Source organism: Limanda limanda, chromosome 7, assembly GCF_963576545.1.
Source record: "Limanda limanda chromosome 7, fLimLim1.1, whole genome shotgun sequence".
Lineage (NCBI taxonomy): Eukaryota > Metazoa > Chordata > Actinopteri > Pleuronectiformes > Pleuronectidae > Limanda > Limanda limanda.
In genome coordinates, this window is record NC_083642.1 from 28,282,655 (window position 1) to 28,306,381 (window position 23,727).

Sequence of the window (23,727 nt, forward strand, 5' to 3'; positions counted from 1 at the left end):
TTACTCAAGTCATTTTCTGACGGGTGACTTTTACTTTTACCGAAGTCATTTTCAGGTAAGATATCTGTACTTTTACTCAAGTATGGCTTTCAAGTACTTTGTACACCACTGCTCCACTCTCTGCCTTCACTGTACCAAAATGTGTCTGTTGAGTCTCCTCTAGTCTGGTGAGTTTATCATTTTTTATGTTTTATGAAATCATACTTAATTTGTGATGATTAGAGACATTATAATGTATCCATGTCCTTCTCAGGTTGACCACTTGACATGTGAGAGCCTGAGGAGTTGTTTTCCAGACACAGGTAGAGCTGGCAGGGGCGTCACCCTGGGCCTGCCCTTTTGGGCTGGGCTTCAGCTGCAGATCTAAAGGCTGCTTCCAGGGGCATGGGGCCCTCAGCCTTTGTTTTTCTTTGCTTCTGCACCTTACAACATACATCACACCTTATTTTCACACATCCAAACACTGTTAACACCACTGACGCGTAACATATTTTACACATCCCACTACCTAGTTAGAGCTATCTTGATTTGGAGTTAAATAAATTTACTTTTGGCTTGAGAGGTTTGTGTGTGGCCTCCCTTCTTGTTGCCATCTTTGAGCCAGGTGGTAACAGTAGTATGCATGAGAGAAGACGCCGCGAGATTTGTGGACTTCTATGTGGTGTCCGATGATAATGTAGTGGGCTGGTCTGGACAGACAATGCCAGGGCTGAATTTTTGTCCCAGTCCACCCCTGGTCCACAGTCATTGTCCACCGCTGCCATTAGGATCCATCATCAGCTGCCACCTCTATCGTGGTCCACTACCACTATCAGATGCCAACACGATACAGGATCTGCCATTATGATCACGATCAGCCAACATAACTAAAGCAGGTCTAAGACAAGCCTGGACCGGCTCTAACTATATTAGTATTAGAACCTCTGTTTTAGCCTCTGAGTTTAATAAGAGAAAATTACAGGTCATTCAGGTTTTTATGTCTTTGAGACATGCTAGGACTTTAGTTAATTGATTACACTCTTTATTGACAAGTATAACTGGGTGTCATCCGCATAGCACATGAAATTTACCTAGTGTGTCCTGATAATGTTTCCTAGTGGAAGCATATATAATGAGAATACAATTTGGCCGAGCACAGAGCCCTGTGGGGGGTCATAGGTTAACTGTCAAGGTCGCTGTGACCTTACTGAAAATGGTTTTGGTCTTGTGATCACAACTTCTCAAGACATACGTGATGGATTTTCTTCAAATTTGGTACAAACTTTCACTTGGCTTCAGAGAAGAACTAATAAGATTTTAGTTAAAGGTCAAGTTCATGGTGACCTCATGTTCTTGTGAATTAGATATATCATGAACACTCTAAGGTATTTTCATTATATCTGGCACATTAATTTCGACTCAGGAACGACCTCTTTAGAATTTTTAGGTGAAAGGTAAAGGTCAATCTGCCTTGTGAATGCGTGAATCTTATGAATGCCAATTGCAAATTTTAAATTCGGCTTAAACGTTCACTTAGACTCACAGTTCAACTGATTCAATGTCAGGGATCAAAGGTCACGGTTATATGAATCTGAAAAAGTAAAACTTTACTAGTTGGCGTAGGCTGTACAACAGCAGGGCCGTAATCCATTGCTTAAGATGTCAAATGGTAATTATGATCCAATTTAACATGAATGTCCAAAGGTAAAAATTCAACTTTACTTTGATATCGTAACAATTTTCTAGCCATTATTCTGTACTGTAACTCAGGGACATCAGGAGAGACTGTGATCATATTTCTTTTAAGTTGACTGGTTGGCAACTGAAAACAACTATGAGGCATGCAGTAACTATTCAGTCACACTCTAATAACTTTATAAAGAAAAAAAATACAATATTACAATAGTTACTAATCCACTGAAGGAAAAACATATCAAGTCGTGTTGAATTGTTTCCGTAGTTTTCTGGAGCATTGCTGGAGGAAATGGTTTTACACAATGCACTAAAGTTTGTGTAGGTTGTTGGGGTGTGTTGAACACAGGATCCACAAAGCTCCTTGACTATCATTGTACCTGTTTAACAGAGGCATGTGTCTTTGTGACCATTTGGCCAGACTGACTGTTTAGAATGGTCAACACTTACTCATTTAACATATCCCAACAGAATTCATGCAGGGTTGCACCTATAACTCCTGTAATATAGTGAAATGATTTATGTTGTTGATGTTAAATTCATGTCATCCTCATCGGATCAGTGTCTAAAGGTATTTGATATAATGAGGAAAGGGGAAATTTCAGATTTCACTTTAAATAATTCATTTCAATTTTGGTGGAACACCAGATTTGTTCCTTATGCTGCTAGTAGGTGACAGTGAGTATAAAAGGTTACACATAATTCTCCCAGTTTTGATAAAAATGGTTGATGTTTGGGGATACATATGTTGCATCCTGTTATACTTTAACTGATTTCCATGCACAGTCTTTTTAGTGTCAAGATGAATCAGATAACTTTTTTCAACATATTTCTCAGATTCCAGGTAGTCCTGTGATCTGTCATGGTGGGCTGAGTGGAAGGCTGTCAGTCTATACAAGTCTATCTCATACTCAAGAGAAGTTGCATTTGACTGCAGTTCTGCATCTTAATTAGCCTATTAACAGTACTAATAAGTCTAAAATAGCATTCATTCATATGTTGCAACACAAAGTGTTACACTGAAGAAAAGGGTTTGAATCTGTATATATATATATATATATATATATATAATTGCTCTGATAAATTTGTATGTTTTTATGACATGAGAATGTGTTTCCACCCCCTTACTATCCCCTGAGTTACCAACAAACTAGCATGGGCCCAGCCGAACACTTCTCTGCAAATGCAGCATGCTGGAAATGCTTTAAACATTACATTTTTTGTTTAAAGCTTTTGTTCTTTGCTAAGTTCTCACCACAAATCAAACATTTTGATAAGGCAGCAGTAGTGCTGATGAACACAAATGAAACTGCCCACGCATTGTTTTCTAAAGTCTTGTCTTAATTTTGAATCCATGGCGGGCTTAAACACAGACACACACACTTACACACTATTTTACTGCCATTATTTCTGTTGCAGGACTGAATTATTATTTGATGTGCATACATTTCTTTTTTAATTCAGTATATTTTTTACATATTTTACACACAGCCTATTATAGAATGTATGTATTTGTTTTCACAGTTACATAATTTTTTACTTTAGGTCAACAACAATGATAGCAAAGTGTACATTATTTGCATTATTTCCATATTTTTTATAGCTAGGAAGCCACTAGAGATGGGCTTAAATGCTGCATGTTGCAAATCCCCTCTTTAAAATGTTATGCTGTTGTTCTCTTCATCTTTCCGTTAAAGCTCTTGCTGAAGAAGATCCCTTGCTAAGCCCTGACTGAAGTGAAGTGAGTTTCTTGTCATCAGAGGAGCTGACAGAATGTGTCATGTCAGATCTTGACAGATGACCAGGTTATTTTATGGAGTTACACGCTGTATCTGTCAGTGACAACAGTGTTAATGAGCCCACATCTGTGCTCTAAAATATCTGAGTCACTCAGGATGCACTGGCTCACTCTGGACTCCTCTTTGAATCTCTATCTTGACAGAGCTAGAAAACGGTGTCACTAAACATGGTTAACATGCGGCAGCTTTATCATTGTGAGCATGTGAGCGTTAAGCTGTTAACTTGCTTCTAAACTTGTTGTTTACACGTATGCGAGGCCTCTGCTGTGCCGTCGATCAGACAGTGCTGTAAAGGGAAGCTTAAGGATGTCAGTCTGACTTTATGTGATTGCCTATTTATCAGTGCTGAGGGGTAAAGCAGCTTGGGACTGGATGTGTTCTGGGCTGAAGAATAAAAGGCATAACTAATAGCACTCCCTGGTGTTTTCAAGCCCAACCATAGACTGACGCAGTGACGGCAACAGCTTTTTTTTACCTTACAGTGGTGAATCCTTTCAGCTTGTGTTTGCAGTGCAGGGAGAAACGTGGAGCGAGGCAAAAGTATGTGATTAATTTATAAATGTACGCCTTAACCTCTGTGTAGAGTTAGATTAGAAAGACTGAGGGAAGCCTTTGACTATAGCTGAAGAATTTCCATGGCAACAGAGCGGTAACGGGGACTCTTTGTTCTTCACACTGTCGGCATGCACACCCCGTGAATGAATGTTGTCGATATATTGAAGTGCGCCTACTGCATCTTAAGTCTTTAGTCTCCAGTGAAACGTTTTAGCGACAGATTTATTGATGTCCAGGGACACTGAGCTCTAAACAAAACATCCTTTGGTACTAATATAGCAATGTAAGAGACGAGTGACAAAATAACCACAGAGAAAGAACCAATCAAAGAACAAACTCTCTTGAGACCATGTTATGTAACAGAGAGTGAATTTCAGTACGTCTGAGCTTTACAATAGATGAATGTGAGGGAAGGGAGGAGACCAAGCCCTTCACCAGACATAATAACACACTGTACACAGGATAATTACGTATGAAGGATTCAGTAAAAACTAGTCAGACAACATGACATATATTTGTTTTGAGTTTGGTGGAGCTGTACAGTTGCATTGACCCATTAACAGTTCAAAGACCTCTAGAGCAGTGGTGAAATATTTATCTGAAAATGACTTGTTTTACACATCTGTAAGTTTGAACTGGTAAGTTTCTTTAGAAAGAACCATTTCATTTTGCAAGACAGAGCACAGAGTGAAAGTGACAACAACCCCAGATATGCAACAAAAAACCCACATATAATGCATATGCATATGCATAAATAAAAAATAAGTATGGCACATTAGTGTAGGGGAAAGGGGCAGGATAGTTTAAAGTTTAAACAAAATCTGGAAAAGAGGAAAACGTTTTTTCACTTGTTCTGCATTACTGTAGATTCAAATTTTAAATGACTGATTCTGGACTAAATCACAGGTGTTACTTATCTGCTGAATCTGATGGAAAGTTTAGCCTCCTGCTTTGATGACTGATTCTGGAAAAAAAAGATTAAACACAATATTTTCAAGTTTTCTTTTCTAGAAAGTTGTGAATTTAATCTCAGACTAATGCAAATGTATTGTTATTTTCTCTGAATACCCAAGTATTTTCCTCATACATTTGCCACTAAAAGTATTTATTATTATATTACCCCTTCCCTTGGCTCTATAATAGTTCAAATTCAGTTAATGAGACATCATAGGTTTATATTAACTTTTAAAGTGTATTTTTATATATATATATATATACAGATTGTATATCGGGTGTATCTTTTACATCAAGTCAGTTAAGTCCCCTCCTGAGACCACTCCCTGTATCACCTGTATCACCTCTTGTGTAACATTTTTTGTTCCGTGTGTTAATAAATATGTGATTTCATATTTGTATTGGGAAAGAGGCACAGAGGTGATCCACAACGTCTCAGGAAGAAAGTTTTCTGGGCTGATGAGACCAAGATGAAGCTCTTCCAAAGATATCAAAATAGTTTAGTCAGGTTAGGAAACACAAGCCTAATACGGAAATATGTTTCACCCAGTCCTTCTGGCACATATTCTGTATATCTGTATTACTTTCATTTTATAGACCTTGTGTTTCTCCAAACTACCTGAGAATCTATCGATATATAAGTGTTTCTGGAAAAATAGCCCACTGCACGGTACATGACACAGCTATAAATGTATACTTATAGCAAATTGCAAAAAATCTTTTTTATTTGTGTGTATTATTTATTAATTATTGGAACAATAAGGCCAATTCATTTGTAGATGCACCAACATTTATCATTTATCATTTATATCATATCAAAATCATAAGACAATAATATTATAAGTCCAGTAAGTCAAATACAATTATAAATCCACCCGTTGGGAACTTTGTTTCTCTGGGATGTAAGGAGGTATTTGTCGGCCTTATTTGAAGGAGTCTTGGAACTGGCACAATTTAGTCGTCCCATTGTGACCCAGTTGGTCTTCAAATGCAGCCTCCGAAGGATGCAGCCCCTGAATTGAGACATGGCTAATGATCTCGATTCATTAATTCTTGATGACTAATCAGCCGGTATGTAAAGTAAAGACTAACCTGTCCCGTTCTTTTCTTACAGAAAGCCTACTGTGGCCACTGTAGTGAAAGGATATGGGGGCTGGGCAGGCAGGGCTACAAGTGTATCAACTGCAAACTGCTTGTCCATAAGCGCTGTCACAGACTTATCCCTCAGACCTGCCAAAGGCTTATGGTGAGTATTTCATGTTCATGTTCCGAGCGGCAGGAAGCAGAGCGCCAGCTTGTCATAATTTACGCCAACGCAGTCTCCCAATATACTGGCAAACTCTGAAAAACAGATTACGTGTTGTCGACATGTGTGATGAAGATTTCCTTCCCTCAGCCAGAGAGTATTAAGTGATAACAGGGCAAGTGGAACATGTCTCACATACTTTAACTGAACATGTTCGTGACTTGCAGTGATTACTCTTTATTTCACTGTTTGAGATAAAGCATAATTCTGGTTTATCACAAATTGGGTCTTCATGTTTTTTTGTTCATCATTTCTATGTGATATTATTATAATATTGTACTTACTTGAGTCATTGGTGAGAGCAGGGAACACGACAACACTTTAATCTAAATGGATCATGAAAATCAATTAGTCCAAAATATACATTACTATGTTTTCATTTGAAAATGCATCAACTCTGTTACGCTGTGGCTAGCATCCACACTACTCTGAATTTTTAAGCCAATAAAATGGGGATGTTTTGAGACACTGAAAAGTCCAGGGTTGCATTTTACTCTGGACGTGCAGAAACGGAGATGTTTGGAAACAATGAGGTATACACTCACAACTTCTTGCTGACTGGGTCTTTTCTGGCGTAATGACGTAACCTTCGCTGACTCGTCGGGTTCTTATCACATGACTTATCACCTGCTTCCAGAAGGAAATAACCAGCATTAGCCTCCGCTACCAGTGTAGAACGCAAAAAAACGTGTTGCTGACCTTGTTGCCTTTGCCAACAGCTGTTGTTCAGTTAAATTCTGCATTTTACAATGAAACACCTCCTTACATGTGAAGGAGACAAGCTCTTATTCCAGCAATCTGTGACCAGCAGGACCCCGTACAATTTTACATGTTTTCAGGTGTGTTAATATGAGCGGAAATTAAAACTGATATGTAGCCAACCTTTGAGTTGACAGATGTTGACAGTTGATTTTTTAGTTGTTTTCAAACTAAATAGTAGTATTATGGATGTAACCTATGAAGTTTTTAACACGTTAGACAGGTTGGCTACTGCCTCATATATACAAACTAAACTGTTAACATCTGAAATGTTTCTAATATCCCTCTCCCATAGACAAACTGTGCATGTACATGCAGCAGGTCAAAGCTGGTGCCTGATCTGGCTCTATAAAATGTGCTGGATAATAACAATGGACAGTTAGGCTGGTCATTTGTATTGTTCACTTTGTGGATCTCTTCTTACGAGGTGTTGTTGTGAGTTTCTGATTGTCAGACTCCTGGTGATTCTTGCACCATCTGTTTTCTTTGTAACAGTCTCCCTGGGCTCCAAGATCCCTGCAATTAATCTGATGACTGAATTCAGTCATCAGAAAAGCTAAAGCCTACAAAGTTTTTGGTAGAATCTTGATTCAAACATCTGCCAAGGCATAATCCTTATCACAAAACTTTAAAAAGACATTTCTTCTTTGTTTTCAACCCTATGACCTAAAGTAAAGATGGGGAGGAGTGTGTTCCTCTAACTCTACAGGCACAGATTTCTGTACTTTTCAAACCAACACTGACTCAAGTGATAGCACTCAACGACATTTTTTTTTGTATTTTCTTTTGAACCTTTTTTAGAATGAAAACAAAACAGTTGGCAAACTCAGAATTGAACAAAGACTTTAAAACAAAAACAAAGGAATAAAGTAAGTAAAGTAAGTAAATCAAATTTAAAAAAGGCTGCCTGATATTTACATTGTCAAGGGTGTAAACAGAGGCAATAATATATGACATCAGTGAATTATTCTTTGGATTTGAGGTGGCAAAGAATGGATCCCAGATAGATGACATTTTTTTGAGTTGGTCCTAAAGAACCTTAGTCTTTCAATGAGATGTATCAGCTGTCCATACTTGGAATCAGGGGAGAGGGTGATTTCCTTCATAATAATTATTTTGGTCAAAATCATCACCAGCATCAGGGATTGTGGCATAATTATAGGAATCGCAACGTGGACTGAGAGCAGCAGAAGATGACAAGTCCAGCTATCGGTTAAATGGGCCTTTTATACACCTTTGAATAATAGTCAAATATTTTCGTCCAAAATCCCATGAGTGAGGGGCAGGTCCAGAAGGTGTGAGACAGTGTGTCCTCCGTCACATTGCATCTGTCCCACAATGGTGAGACAGACAGAAAGATCTTTTGCAACCTGAATTTAGAATAGTGTAGGCACTGGACAACTTTAAACTGTTTCAGTTGATGTCTGCTTTAATAGAGCAAGGCACTCAATTACATTTATGAATGTATGAGACACACAGTTCCCTCTACAGACACAAAAGGCTTTTCATATCTTTTGTATAAAAAGGAATAATAATGATGACAAGGAAGCATTATTGTTATTAAAATATTGATACCACTCTGTCTACTGGTGGCAAAGCAAAATGAGGTCACTGTCAGAGGGGGGCTCCCAAAAGGTTTTATTTGTATTTCTATCACTGCTTTGCTTCTTTTGAAGTTAACATGCTCACCAGCCGGCCCTGGCCTGGTCAACCTGTCTCTGCATTTTCTGATAGCCAGTCACTATCTGGTCCAATCAGCGCTTAGGAAGTGGTGCCTCTCAGAGGAGATGCTATATCCTCTTTTACAACAATCTATTGTGAATCTATTGGCAAGCAGTCACCACCATCGCCATCTACTCCCAGCCAGAAACCACAGTCAGCAGCAGAGAAGACTAAGAAATAACACATTACACATACAAGTGTATTCCAACTTTGTATTCATCATACTCCTTCTCAGTCTCAGTCCCTCCCTTTGCTTATTTCTGTATCATGAATATGAAGATGCAGCTCAGAATGTTCAGGCACGTACAGTACACAAAGTTAAACACGTTTAAACAACAAATATGAGTAATATGCAAAAACAAACCATAAAAGCCAGAGTCACTTAGGCCCAGATTGTTATATACCCAATTCATTCTGTATCCAGTGAAGGATTTTCTTTTGTTTGAAAGTGAAAATGAAAAAGCTTCTTCTCATGAGCAGAAATAGAATCTTGCTTTAGAGTTGTAAGGCTGACAGCTTGTCGTGATCGTCATCTGAGCTTTGATAAAGGGAAAAGAATGTGCCTCACTCTGAGCGATCAGGCCTCACACACGGCTGCTCTGCACTGTGTGTTTATCTGGAGACTTTTGTTTACTTTTGTTCAGGGCAGTAAATAGTTTAATAAGATGTGATGTTGCTGTACACAACTCGGAAAATCTCTCTTTGCCCGTTTCCTGTTTGTCACTGTGGATTGTGTGTCCTCTTCACTCCTCCCAGTCCACTGAAACAAAAGTTCAAGTTTAGTGACAGCAAATCAGTGTGCTCCATGCAATCAATCCGTTTGACCACAAAGCGTCTGAAAAAACACAAAGATCCAAAACTGAATCCTGACTAGAAAATCAATGTAGTCAATACAGTACATGCTCTGGTGCTGAGGGAACTGTCTGCTGTCAGCAGGGGGATACCTCCCCTCGATCACAGCTTCAGTTCAGTACCTTCAGTGCTGGATAAGTGACTTAGCAGCTCTCTGTGCATTAGCTTAGCATCTCTCCAAACAGACACATTTCCTTGGTCCTTGCAAACATGTCTCATCATAAATTCTCTGTGTAGCAATTGGAGTTGATATTTCCTGGGATATTTGGGGAAATTTTTGATGGATATTTAGGTGGATTTCTTCACTTCTTTGTTCAGGATCCAGTCATGCCATCACAGGAGCCCCCGTCAGACGCCAAGAGTGAGGAGGTGGACCTTCCACCGGATGACACAGAGGACTCAGATCGGAGTAAGACACGGAAACCTTATTCTTTCTTTAGCTCACATCTTGATATTCTACACACATTGTTAATGTAACCCAGTCAAACAAGCTCAAATGACACTCAGAGTCTTTATTTCTGAGGAAGCACAAAACCAAATCTCTGAGGGAACCATCAGGAGCCATCATACTCGGATATACGTTTAAATTCATCCATTGCTTAAAGTTTGCCTATGTAAAGGAATTCTAATTCTGGAAAGCTTTTATCGGAATATAAAAACATGGCTGCTGCTGGGACCATGTCAAACCTTTCAGGGTTGTTCACTGTTTATATTCTGGAAGAATTCGCAGTTACGAGTGTCCTGATAACCGAATGGTGAGGGAGCAAACACATGGACAATTACCTTTCCCAAAATCCACTGCACCACAGGAAACAATAATGAGAGCAACCTCAGAGCTGTAGCCTGCACACTGAAAATGCAGACTTTTGACATTTATTTAGATCATGCAGTTTACTCAGTCGATATGTACTGTTTCTGTGGCATTTTCTCTGTGGGGAAACAGTGATGGCCTTCCAACGTGCAAATATTCCATGAAAACAAGTTCCCCCGAACATTATTTTGCAGAGGTCCTTTATCCCAGCTATAGAGACAATGTAATCGTTGTTGTTTTTTCTTACATGGCAGAATGATAAAGGTGCAGCATTGCTAACACAGCCCTGTGGAGAGGTCAGGATATTGGTTGAGTTTTTTGTTTAGTAAAAATGCTCAGGTAGCAGATCACAAGTTTGTCATCAACCTTTGTAATCGACAATGATTTTGCAGTTTTCTAAATTCTTGTCAACTCAATGATTAAAGGCCATTTCATAATGTTAAGATGTTAATACTACTTATACATGTAAAAAGAAATGAGCACATGGCAACTCTGATAGACAACTGGCAGCTAACATGGCACACAATCCAGTAAACAGTAATGATGCTACATGAGGCTATTTACAATGATAGCTCCACATGCAGAGGGACATGAACCTGTGTGCATTAATATCTACTGACAGCACAGGTTCAACAAATGGATTACAGGTGTCACTTAAAGGGAGAAAATATATGAGCTTCCAAGAAAAAAGTCTCAAAATTACTAGAAAAAAGTCATGAATTTACAAGAATAAGTCGGGACATATTTTGTAAATATACAATAATTAAGTTGTAATATTATGAGAAAAAAGTAATACTTTTTTGAAGAAGTCGTGATCCAATAAGAGTTGTAAATTTACGAGAATAAAGTATCAATAAAATACTGAAGTATAAATTATATGTTTGGATCCAGAGGGAGACTGTGATAAGCGCAAATTCTCTTTGCTGCAAATTTTCTTTGCTGCAAATGTTCTCCTTCTTCCATTCTCTTTAACGCGATTACCTCAAGAATGCCTTGAGAGAATTTCTTCAAATTTTGAATAAAAATTCACTTTGACCCAAGGAAAAACTGATTAGATTTTGGTGCCTGGAGGTCAAAGGTTAAGGTGACCCCACGTCCCTGTAAATGTCATATATATTGACTCCCCATAGGGAATGTCAATAAATCTGCTCAACTCACTTAAGGCTCTTATATACTACTACGTGTCCGTTTCTCGGAGAGGTCTCAGCGGGGGGCAAAGAGTCTTTTTGATTTTTACTTCTCCGACACAGTACGTATGAAAAAATTCATCGCCAAACCCATAGGTGGCGCAACGGAAGACGAGCTCAGAGAAGCCTACCCCATTTGGGAAGAAGAAGTCCACGTGTCTCTGTTTACATGTTAGCTTGCGTCCCACACACTGAACCATGGCAACTAACAGAACTAAATAAAGTGACACCCAGCGGGTCAAAATGCTGATGTAATCGTTTCTTAGGGCAGCGGTTCCCCGGTTTTGTTTCCGAACTGTGTTGCTGATTCCACAGCTTGAATCTGCTTGAGGCTACATGTAGCTAGAGGCTACACGGACCTAGCTAGCTCCCCCCAGCTTCCACACACAGTCAGCAGGGACTCCCGACACTAACTACTACTATCCAGTGTTTGCTTCTAACCTGACGGTATTATAGAAACAGTGTCATGATAGAAGTGGAATTAAAGTCGTGACGGCGGGTCCTTGCACTGTTACCACCGCAGTTAGCATGGTGGCTAGCCTAGCCCGCTAGCCTAGCCTGCTAGCGCCGTTTTGAAAGCTCGTTATAACCGTATGTGACCGTGCACACATGCCCTCAGTGCTCGAACGAGCCACCGTCAGCCGGACAACTCCGCTGGCTTAACACACACGTCACATTAATCGTAGAATCATAGTTGTGTTCATGTTTGTTGCTACAAGTAAACAGGAAGTTTGAGTTCCGGAAATACGGAAATGACGTCATATGGAAATGATGTCTTCGCGGACCAATCACAGCCAAGAGCGGTCCGTCGGGTCTCCAACATGAAGACGGATAGTTAGAAAAATCAGACGTGTACGAAAAGCTGTCCGAAGCACTCGGAGAGGGCGTTTCACGACGGATAGGGCGCTCTTGTCTGTCCGTAATAGAAAAAACGGAGAGGCATAAATTGGCCTTTAGACTCACCGAGATTGAACTTAAATGAATAATTAACTATTGTTTATTGTAATAATATGACAGATTTTTGTTGAATTATGACTTTATTCTTGTAAATTTACAAAACCCTTGACATGGTGGGCTTTTACATTTGTTTTATGTCATATACACTACTCAAACAACTTAAGGGAACACTTAAATCACATATCAGATCTTGATGTACGATTCATTAACCCATTGAGGGCTGGATTCAAAATCATACTGAAAAGTCTAAGAAAAAACAGAAATGTGACTCAGTACAGTGTATGCGAGCCCGTATGCACACCAGAAAACGTCTGGGCCTGCCCCTGATGAGATGGCAGATGGTGTCCTGGGGATCTCCTGCCAGACCTGTATCAGGGAATCAGTGACCTCCTACACAGTCTGTCCGTCAGTCTACTTTGCGACATCAATGCCTTCGTCACAAGGAACTGCTTATACACTCTGGCCACAGAAGGCATTGTCCTGCACCAGGAGGAACCCAAGGCCCACTGCACCAGCTTAAGGTCTGGGAATCTCTCTGAGGATTTTATCCTGGGTGGCTATGACATGGAGGTCTGTGTGACCCTCCAAGGATATGCCTCCCCAGACCATCACAGAACCACTGCCAAATCGGTCATGCTGGATAATGTTACAGGCACCATAACGTTCACAACAGCTTCTCCAGACTCTTTTGCTGCTGTCACATGTGCTCAGTGAGAAGAGGACAGGACAGTGCCGTACCTGCCGTTATTTGGCAGATCGAAATGCATGGAGCTTGGCTGTGAGCACAAGTCCCACTAGAGGAGGCCGTCATGCCACCCTCATGGAGTGAGTTTCTGACAGTTTGGTCAGAAAACATGCAAACCAGTAGCCTGCTGGAGGTAATTTTGTAGGGCTCTGGCAGTGCTTCTCCTGTTCATCCTCGCACAAAGGAGCAGATACTGGTCCTGCTGCTGGGTTGATACCCTTCTAAAGCCCGGTCCAGCTCTCCTTGTGTAACTGTCTCCTGGTATCTCCTCCATGCTCATGAGACTGAGCTGGGATACACAGCAAACCTTCTTGCAACCGCATGTATGGATGTGCCATTCTGGAGGAGCTGGACTACCTGTGCGACCTGATTGGGCTGCAGGTACCGCCTCATGCTACCATAGTGACACTAGCAGTAAGGACAGTAGCAGAACACAAAACTAGAGAAGAATCAGTCAGAAAGGATAATTACAGAGCAGCAGTCTGTGGCCAACACATGCAAAACCATTCCTAAATGCAAAACCATTCCTTAATGCACAGATTGATATTTCTGAAATTTAAATGACCTGCTGTTATACTGTCAAAATAAAGTGTTCATTTTTTTGAGCAGAGTATTTGTCAAATCCACAATCTTCAGTATAACACAAAGTTACAGACCTAACATGCAATTTTAGATGTGCAATAAGTTTGGTGATTTAATCTTTAAACTGTAGTTTGTTTGTGTTAAATGAATGACTAATAAAGTGGTTACTTTGTTGAGACCCTGGTCGCTTCGCCTCACATTCATTGTCTTCACTTACATAACTGTAAGTCAACTGTTATCTAAGCACATTAATGCTCTCTGATGGATCGCAGAGAACAGAGTCGTAAATCCTATTATGAGGAGACTGTGGACTGATGTGCTGGACGGTTTGGGGGTCCCTGGCAGGAGATGTGCTGAGACCCCCTGTGGATTGACCTAGTTTGGTATTTCCTGTGGATACAGACCTTATTCTCTGTACTCTATCTCCCTCTATTGGCTGGAAATATAAAAACATGCTAAACCTATAAGTATGGCTTCATTTCTGTTACATTATCTGTCTACAAATGATCATAATTTACTGACTCCATGTATCTGTTTATTACAGTATCCTTTTTACCACACAACTGTACGGTGGATAAAACAGATGATGCAGATACTGAGGTGAGAAGGGCTCACAGTCATTCATTTATTGGATAGTCATTGTTTTGACTGCAGTCACAAGCTCAGTTATTGTAATATTCGGGTTACATATTTGAGGATATGGTTTTTGTTTAATATAATTTTACTTGTTTATCCTTCGGCTTGAATTTCAAAGTAAAACTCCTCTACCCCCCTCAGGACATCAAAGCAGTAGTGGATGGCATTGATGGCATTAAGCTGTCCCAGGGCCTGGCTCTCGGGCTGGGAGACTTTGACATGATCCGAGTGATCGGCCGCGGCAGCTACGCCAAGGTGCTGCTGGTTCGGCTAAAGAAGAATGAGCAGGTGTACGCAATGAAGGTGGTGAAGAAGGAGCTGGTCCACGATGATGAGGTGAGACACTTCAGTACTCACAATGTCAAGGATGTGAGACAGGGACATAATCAGACTGACAAACAGTCCAGATCACCTCCAGAGTGGGATCATGGATACACCTGTAGATGACATCATAATACATCATTTCTTTATTGTGTCAGGCCAAGATGTCTTTACCTTTTTCATTCAAATGAGCCTTCAGCCGTTGAAACACTCAAAGTGACACTGCACACGTCAATGTGTTTTTTGAGGAGTAACCTAAATAGTATGACTACAATTGACTACAATCAATGAAATACAGTAATGCGTTTTTTAATATCACATTTATTTACACACACACACACACACACACACACACACACACACACATCACACACAAACACACACTTTTGTGACAGAAATGTCATATGAAGAAGCTTCTTCCCTCTGGAGTTTTCTGGAGGCCAGTGGTTTGTTGCTTCAGTTTCAGCACTATCGACCTGTACCAGAAGTGCAATCAGCTCAGGGCGACCATGTATATGTGTGTGTGTGTGTTTGTGTGTGTGAAATACACTTGATGTTTAAACACGCGATCGCATAGACAACCGAGTGCGTCATGAACGTAGTTGTGTACGTACTTGTATACTCTGGTAACATGTACTACGCATGTTACCTGAGGATACCACTAGAGGGCACACCTAAGAAAACATACTGTATTGAACTTCTGGATTTGCTTGATGTAAACAATATACATGGCGGCACTCGAGGAGGTTACTGTTTTGTTCATTTTGAGATCACCAGAGCTGATGTCCTCCTCATTTTGCAACAAGAGTTTCAAGTCAACACCTGGCATGCAATGTGAATGTTGATGTCTGACACGTGTAAAATGTTTAGCCTTTTAGCTCCTAAACTAAAAACCAGTTGTTGCTGGTGTTAACATATGACAATTGGGATTACAGCTTTGCTTTGTTATCGGTAGGTAGACACTTACCGTATTATCTTGTGAAAAATTGGTCAGAGTGGACCAGTGATTGATGAAGTTGCTTAGCCAGCTGAGGCCTCTTTTTTTTCCGTTGTGCACGGACGTAAAGGTCTAGGACTTGTTTCCATTTATTTTTGCAGGTTTCCAACTCCACTTCTAAAATGGTACCGATCCGTCGCCACTTATTTTGCCAAGCATGTTTGTCACTGTGTAGCGGTAATGACACATCGTACACATGCAGGTAATTGCGGACTTGGTCAATAAGCTTGTCTTCAAAATGTTCTGCCATTGTTGTCGCTGCTTTTGTTCCCATTGACCCCTGACCCTGTCACATTCCCTTATAGTACTTCCACTACACTGCCCCTATCGGTCATGTGCATATTGCATCTGGTGTACACTTAGTATTCATTTCTGAGGACGTGCAGAGTGGGGGGGTTGTTACTACAACGCTGATTATTTTTGCATGTCTAAAGCAAACTGTCTTGTGCAACCTGAGGCACTTCCACTGATTTTACCTGTGGATTGTTTTAGAGATAGGAAGGGGGCAAGGTGACATACTTGGAAGGTCTATTGTAAATTGCCATAGAGTGTGAGGTGCCGAGTGTGGTACAATTTGGACACGTGTTACTTTCAATATCGATAAAACTTAAATATACAAGGGCCAATGAGGGTGGACCAAGTTGAACATGTACTCTTCTACGTCCTCTAATGAACAATACAGCCAATAATATTTGTCCCGCCAGATGATTTTGATAATTATATTTTTTTAATCAACAGGTGTCTCTGGTGCTGCTATCCGTCATGGCAGCAACTTTCATAGAATCACGTTCTGTTTAGAAATTTGTCTTCAAATATTTGGTCTGAAGATTTTGCCAGTTGTTTCACAGACCTCTAAAATAGCCAACATGCAAATGATGAAAAAATAACATCAATTAAGTAATAACAGTAATAAAGCAAATTCAGTAGCAGAAAAAATGACGATAAAATATTTATTTCAGATAAACCTGGTAGAATGAACACAAAGTATTATTTTATTTTGACTTTGCATCATAATAGCTCTGTAGACAATGTCCAGCACACAAACAATAAAAAGTGACAGTATTTTGTAGAATTGTTTGAGGAGGACTCAGTAATGACAAGGAATCATTCTGAAGTAGCTCCAGCGTATTAACACAGGACGAGAGAAGCAAACATGACAAACAGACATGAAGGGGCACAGCACTAGTTTTAGTAAATCCCAAACCATCTAAAATTGTCTTTGCTCCAGTGCAGCAGTTTAATCACATTCCTTCTCCACACTGACGCATCCCAGCTTCTGTACAGCACAAATTGTTATGTCTCTTTGCTGTCTCTGAATTGTGCTGTGGACTTCAGATGACATGATACACTGAGACAAGCCCGTGTGTGTTGCACGGAGGGGTGGAGGACACAGAAGGTGACGGTGTGTAATGTTCTGCTCTGGTCCAGGGTAGATTAAAGGGACTCTCACCTTTGTTGCATTTGAGAATTACAGCACATTCAAATCATCCCGCCTTCCTCCAATGCCCCACCCCCTCGTTCCCATCCGCGGTGTTTTATTTAAGAAACTTTATTTACACAAGCAGACTTACAACCATCCCGGTGTTTTTATTTTTTTGAAGAAACTTTATTTACAAGCAGACTTACAACCTACTGCCTCCGCGGGCCCGAATGCGCCACAAGAAGCAGACGGAAAACCTGCATGTCCATGCAGCAAACAGACAGGTCTGTCGGCCAATAAGGTCCTTCGGTCCGAAGAATTTTATTGGTTGAAGTTTTCACTAAATATTATGAGAGTGAAATAATTGTTTGTTTTTACTCCTGGTGGGTCTGTCTTGCATTTTAGAGTGTCATTACCTTATTAATACCAATTTAACCTTATCCAAAAAAAAGTGTAAAAATGCAACAAAGGTGAGAGTCCCTTTAAAGTGAAATCAGTGAGTGTTTCATGGATGAGGAGTGAATTTTAAATACTTTTTGAATTACACTTTCAGTACATGTTCTTAGACTTAAGGGATTTCTGCTTTTGTATATTTAATTGCTTTGACCTTGCAGTCCAAGTGTGGAGCAGTCCCTGAAGAGCCGGTCCTAAAGAAAAGCAGAAAGACTCTGGGCCCCGCAGGCAGGGATTGAGAACTGCTGGACCATGTAACAGGTCTGAGAGTGATCAGAGACGAACGGAGGCATGGAAGTATAATTCAAAGTTCAGGGTGGAAATAGAACTGTGAAGGGTGTATGGGGAGAAAAGCAGGAGTGAGCAAAGAGGAGAGAGTCAGACACTGGTAGGAGCTTCTGAAAGGAATGAGGGAGAAAGTAGTGGGACAGGGGGGGTAAAGACGGAGTGGGGGTGGAAATTATACAAAAGTGGCATAGAGCTTACGAATTGGAAAAAAGGGGGCTTAGTAGGAAGCGGGAGTAAGTGAGTGGGTGACTCACCGGAGATGATAAAAATCCGGAAACAACGTTGCCTTTGCAGTGATGAATGACCAGATGAACATGACGTGAAATTCAGAAAGGGAATGTCTGCATAATGCTCTTATGTATGCAGAAAACATACATATCTTTCACATGTATTATTTATTATTCATGTGAATGGAGCTGGCTCAGTGTGGGGCTCCCTTCTAAATCCTGAAGTGTGCACAAAGCAGAACTGTTACAACACAACTCCATGTTTAGTTTACTAAATGGTCAGCTCACCCATATTACACTGGCCCATTTTTACATAGCTGTAGTGAAATCCAGTCATGCACACTTAAAAAAAAAATGATGCCGAAAACAGTGACTTTATGTATTTGAATTATATATCACCTTTCCATTCCATCCTTTATTACCTGCCATTAATAGAATGGGTCACATTTAATAATAAATGTTTATATTATGATAAGTTAGTGTGATTAAATCAAATAATTTGAATTTGAGATTATTAAAGACTATTAGTGTTTTTAATGTATATATTTATGGATACATTTAACTTTATTAATTCATTCATTACATCACTCTCAATTTATTAGATTTCTTCACACTTAAACACTTGCATGGATATTTAACATGTAATTGAAATACATAAAGGCATAATTATTTTTTGAATGCAGATGGCTTTGGCTTTATCTGCCAGGTTTCAAGAATCAGTCTGTTTCACAGCCACCATGAAGCCTGTGTGTTCTTCGGGTTATCCAGAATGATCTGCAGATGATGTTTCTATGTAAATGTGATTTTTCAGCACAGTGAGCACCACAAACAAAACTATTCACCTTTAATGGGTTGGAGGAAAGGTGCCCACTTACTTGTCTTTATATACTTCAGTGCAAGTAGAACAGAAAGGTGTTGTGAGTGTATGAATCTACTTCCCTTTGTATGCTAAAGCTATCACAATGTGCATTGTTTGCAGTGCACCTTTAAAACTAAAAAAACTTTTACATTACGATAAATTACCAGGAGTGCTGAATCCTGTTGAATTTGGGGTGTTGTTGGTATGTAATGCCACCAGATGGCACTCTTGCTCAACACCTGTAACTCCTCAAAAAAAGCACTCCACAGTCCTGTGGGCTTCTGTAGCCAGAGAAGGATCACTGACCAGAGCGACCACTTCATCCAGCATCTGCACAACGAATCCATGAAGAAACGGATCACGCCTCCACTTCCCTCATCAGTTCTCATCTTTCTTTTCCACACTTCACAATAAAATACGGAAACAGCCGAGGAACAAAACACATTGGGCTCAATAACAAATTAGCCCTAATAAGACAGATTTGAGGAAATCTACTTGTTCTACCAGTGTTTGATTGAACATCCCATTTTTATTTATTCATGGCGATATCCATGCACAGTTATTTAATTATTAATCTTTGCAGTGGTCTCACGCCTCACATCAAAGGAAGCTTGTTCGGGCTTTCCACAGACTGACTACAAACTACTGAAGTAGCTGGGATGACCAACAGATGTGTTGTGATGGTGTTTTCCACATTATTCTAAATTCCTCCAGTAATTAGTCGACCAGAAGGAATTTGGTATCATGCCCTCAGAATGGTGTCTTTATTGTGGTGTTATAAATTAACAATATGGTGTTGGGGCGCAGCATGGGGGCTCAAAATCTCACAGACTTTGTTGTAGCGGACATAAAACATGAACTATCGTCAACTTAATGACACTTTGAATCAGCATAAAACATTCTGGCCTCAGGCTGAACACTGACATCTCTAAAACTGAGGTGTGAGCAATTAAATCCACAAGTGAAATGAAAAGCACTTTTATATCATCCCTGTTTTTCATGTCTTTTATTGTGAAGCACTTTGTGACATCTGATTTAAGGAGGAGATATGAGAATAATCTGAATTTACATGTTAATATATCAGTAATCATAATACTAATAATCCTTTAATATATCATATAGAGTTATACCACTTGTACAAATGGAATTTTTAAGGCTTAGTTTGTCAGATTAAAATAAACTAGTGCACACTCATATCTTCCAATATCCTTTTTTTACCTTTTGAAACCTACAGTGTCTCAAGTGGACTTTACAGACACAGTCAAGGTAAATTATACGAAACAACAATTTTCAGTTGAACCGAACATAATTCAAACACCAAGCAACTAAATTAGCTTGTTGACAAAAAATATCAGCCAGCTGTCCATGTCCGAAAAGCTGAAACATGCTACTTCTGAGCTACAACTGCATGACTTCATAGGGAATATTCACTCTAAAAGTGTAACATTTTCTGAGGCGGAAGTAAAAATCGTTCACACCAAGGTGCTGTAAAACATGAGCGTCATTCAGTCCTGAGCTGACATTCAGCAGCTACTACTGATCTGTTCAATTCACCCTTCACCAAAAACATTAGCATGCTAACACCACTGTGCCCAAATCTAAACAATAAGTACTCAGAAGTTAGTGCTGTCCCCTTTGAGAGCTTCTCTGATTAAAATAGAGGAGGTAACTCAAAATGTATGTGTCCAAATATCTGGATGGTCCAATGCCCTTATGGATGTGGCTTTGAGGAAAATGTCTTCAATGTTGTCCTTTTATATTTCACATTTTCAACACATAGGGTAATACAAAGCAGCTCTCTCTGGACATCATATCCAATAAGTTATGTTGAGTCTTCATTCATGTCAATGACTAACCAGTGGATGGTTCTTAACACAGGCTTTCATGCTGCTTGGTTATCTTTTGGCGAACCATCCAAGGTCCGCCCACTTAACTGGGACAGCCCAAGGAACCAAAGAGTCTCAAGCTAATCCTGATTGAGAGGAGAACTCTGGGCTCTGACTATATTTTTCATCTGTGGTGCGGTCTGTCTCTATCTCTGTCTGAGAATGTGTATTGATCAGACAAATTGATTGCTAATACATTATCTTTTCTTTTTGCCGTCTCTGTCTCCGTGTGTCTGCCCTCATCTCTGCAGGATATTGACTGGGTGCAGACAGAGAAGCATGTGTTTGAGCAGGCGTCCACCAATCCATTCTTAGTAGGCCTCCACTCCTGCTTCCAGACAGAGAGTCGGTAAGAGCGTGATAAGGCTGTCACTGCCCTCAGCACCTGACAGTGGTTTTCAATAATGTGAATTATTACTTTCTGATGCTGCTCTGCTCTTCTTTAATGGAGGAGGTTGGTGAGTCTTATCCTTTGATTATCATAGACAAATCCCATGGGAATACATTTCTCCTGCTGATTGCTGTTTATTAAGCACAAGATTGATATAAGAGGTGTCTACTGTATAATGATAATATATTTATTAAAATTGTTTCAATAATACATCATATGATATTTCAGGACTGTTCACCTTCTAATAAAGTAGGTGTTAGTATTTTAAGACTAATTAATTTGTTAACTTTTCACATTTTCTATAAATGTCTTGATAACATTGTTATTGTAAAAAAAATTGCTGCGATTTGTTGTGTAGTGAAAATATATGTTAGGCCCAACGATTGTCGAGCTTGATGGGGCACTGACACAAATTAACAACAGTGAGCCGTTAAAACAGCCCAAACCATGAGATATATAAACATCAAACGACGTATTTCTGAGATGGAAACATAGTCATGAAACAGCATAGGCCGTTTTTATTGAAATGAAACACAAACGTATGTGTGACCTAAATGCAACATTTCAATGTGTGGCACACTGACATGTGTTATATCAGGCCACAAAGACAATAATTGTTAGTAGGAAGGTTCATCCCCTGGTTTTGGTTTCTGTAATGGGTAATGGTAATCTCTGTGGAAAAAAAAGTAATGTTAGCTTCATACCCTTTAGCATTGCTTCTGAAGCATCATTATAGAGAAGTATGAGTATATACATGTCTTTTGTTAGAATTGTATTTTAAAGAATATGTCTTTTCAACAAACAGATTCATTTAAATTAAAGAGACATACGCACATGTCCCTTTTTACATGTGATTACATGTATGAAATGTTGTCATGTATCTATATTTTCCTCATTTTTTAAAACTCTACTCACAGTATCCATTGTATTCTGACGGATTTTCTCATCATGCTCTGGTTTTCAGGTTATTTCTGGTGATAGAGTATGTGAACGGCGGGGACTTGATGTTTCATATGCAACGACAAAGGAAGCTCCCAGAAGAACATGCCAGGTAAACATCCAGGTGTTAGAACATCTGTTTACACGATTAGAAGCACCCAGTCCATAATTTAAGGATCTATATTTAGACACAGTAGTCTGTAACAGTGTTACTTTCATATTTGCCAGGATCTAACTCATATTGATTGATTATTGGGGCATTTACAATTATCATTCACTTATAAACATATAGTTTTTCCTTTCCCTGCTCTGAAATATGCCCACAATTAGAAAATATCAGGACCACTTGGACGCAGTACTGTGAGGCCTCCAGTTTTAAGCTGCATGACCAGGACATGACATAGAGAGCGGCTGGATTTATAAGTGGATTTTGGTTAAGTTGACATGGCACAGTCAGCTGCCTGCACAGGAAACACATCTATGCAATTTGGACTGACTGATTGAACTTCCTCCAGATGGGTTTCTTTCTATTTCACATGATGTATTTATGTGAAAGGGCAGAGTGTGTGCACTGCATTGTAGTTGTTGTCTTTTGGTCAGAACAAAAAACCTCAGTCTCATGAAAGCAGCTTGTGTTTTGTGGTGTGGGACAGCTGGTGTGTGTGTGTGTGTGTGTGTGTGTGTGTGTGTGTGTGTGTGTGTGTGTGTGTGTGTGTGTGTGTGTGTGTGTGTGTGTGTGTGTGTGTGTGTGTGTGTGTGTGTGTGTGTGTGTGTGTGTGTGTGTGTGTGTGTGGCTGCCGATACTTTTGTATTCACCTTCTTTGCACTCAGTCTGAAATGTTCCTCAACAGCATCTTCACAAACTTGTGTTTCAACTGAAGCTTGAAGTAGCAGCTCCTCACGGACGCGGCACTACAGACAGAATTGAACTTAACACATTTTTCTCCACCTCTGAGAAATATAATGAGCACCCATAATTCATTGTGCCTGTCTACTTACGGGGCACTCCAACTGCGGCTCTGATAAATGCTGGATCAAAGGCTTAGTAATTTAGAGAGGCACTGTTGGGCCCCAATCGGCCCCTGCAATCTGTATTCTGGAGACAGTGGCTGCACATATGCAAAGCAGCATGTTAATCACTCATAATGATTGTACATATTCATGAGCAGTGCTCTTACCGAGAGCCCTGCTGCATTCCCCCGCGCAGTGGGGGAGGCGGGCCAGTGGGCGGCGGATGGTGCGGCTGATAGGACGCACCTTCCATCAGTCTGATGCCAGCAGTGAAACAAGAGTGCACAATGAGGCCTGTCACATTGAGAACGTGGGGGAGCGATGTGGGATTTGTGATTCCTCCATCAAACATCCTCTCCACCACAGTGTCTCCCTCAGTGGTTGACAATCGTGGATTTA

At 40.0% G+C, this 23,727-nt stretch overlaps 1 protein-coding gene across 1 annotated transcript in view; it reads left to right on the forward strand.

Moving 5' to 3' along the window:
- prkcz (protein kinase C, zeta) overlaps window positions 1–23,727 on the forward strand; it is a 126,611-nt gene that overhangs the window by 66,844 nt on the left and 36,040 nt on the right. Inside the window, exons 5-10 of the mRNA XM_061075163.1 lie at window positions 6,094–6,225; window positions 9,937–10,027; window positions 14,445–14,516; window positions 14,655–14,872; window positions 21,239–21,336; window positions 22,343–22,429. Coding sequence (XP_060931146.1) covers window positions 6,094–6,225; window positions 9,937–10,027; window positions 14,445–14,516; window positions 14,655–14,872; window positions 21,239–21,336; window positions 22,343–22,429 — 698 coding nt within the window. The remainder of the gene's footprint in view (window positions 1–6,093; window positions 6,226–9,936; window positions 10,028–14,444; window positions 14,517–14,654; window positions 14,873–21,238; window positions 21,337–22,342; window positions 22,430–23,727) is intronic.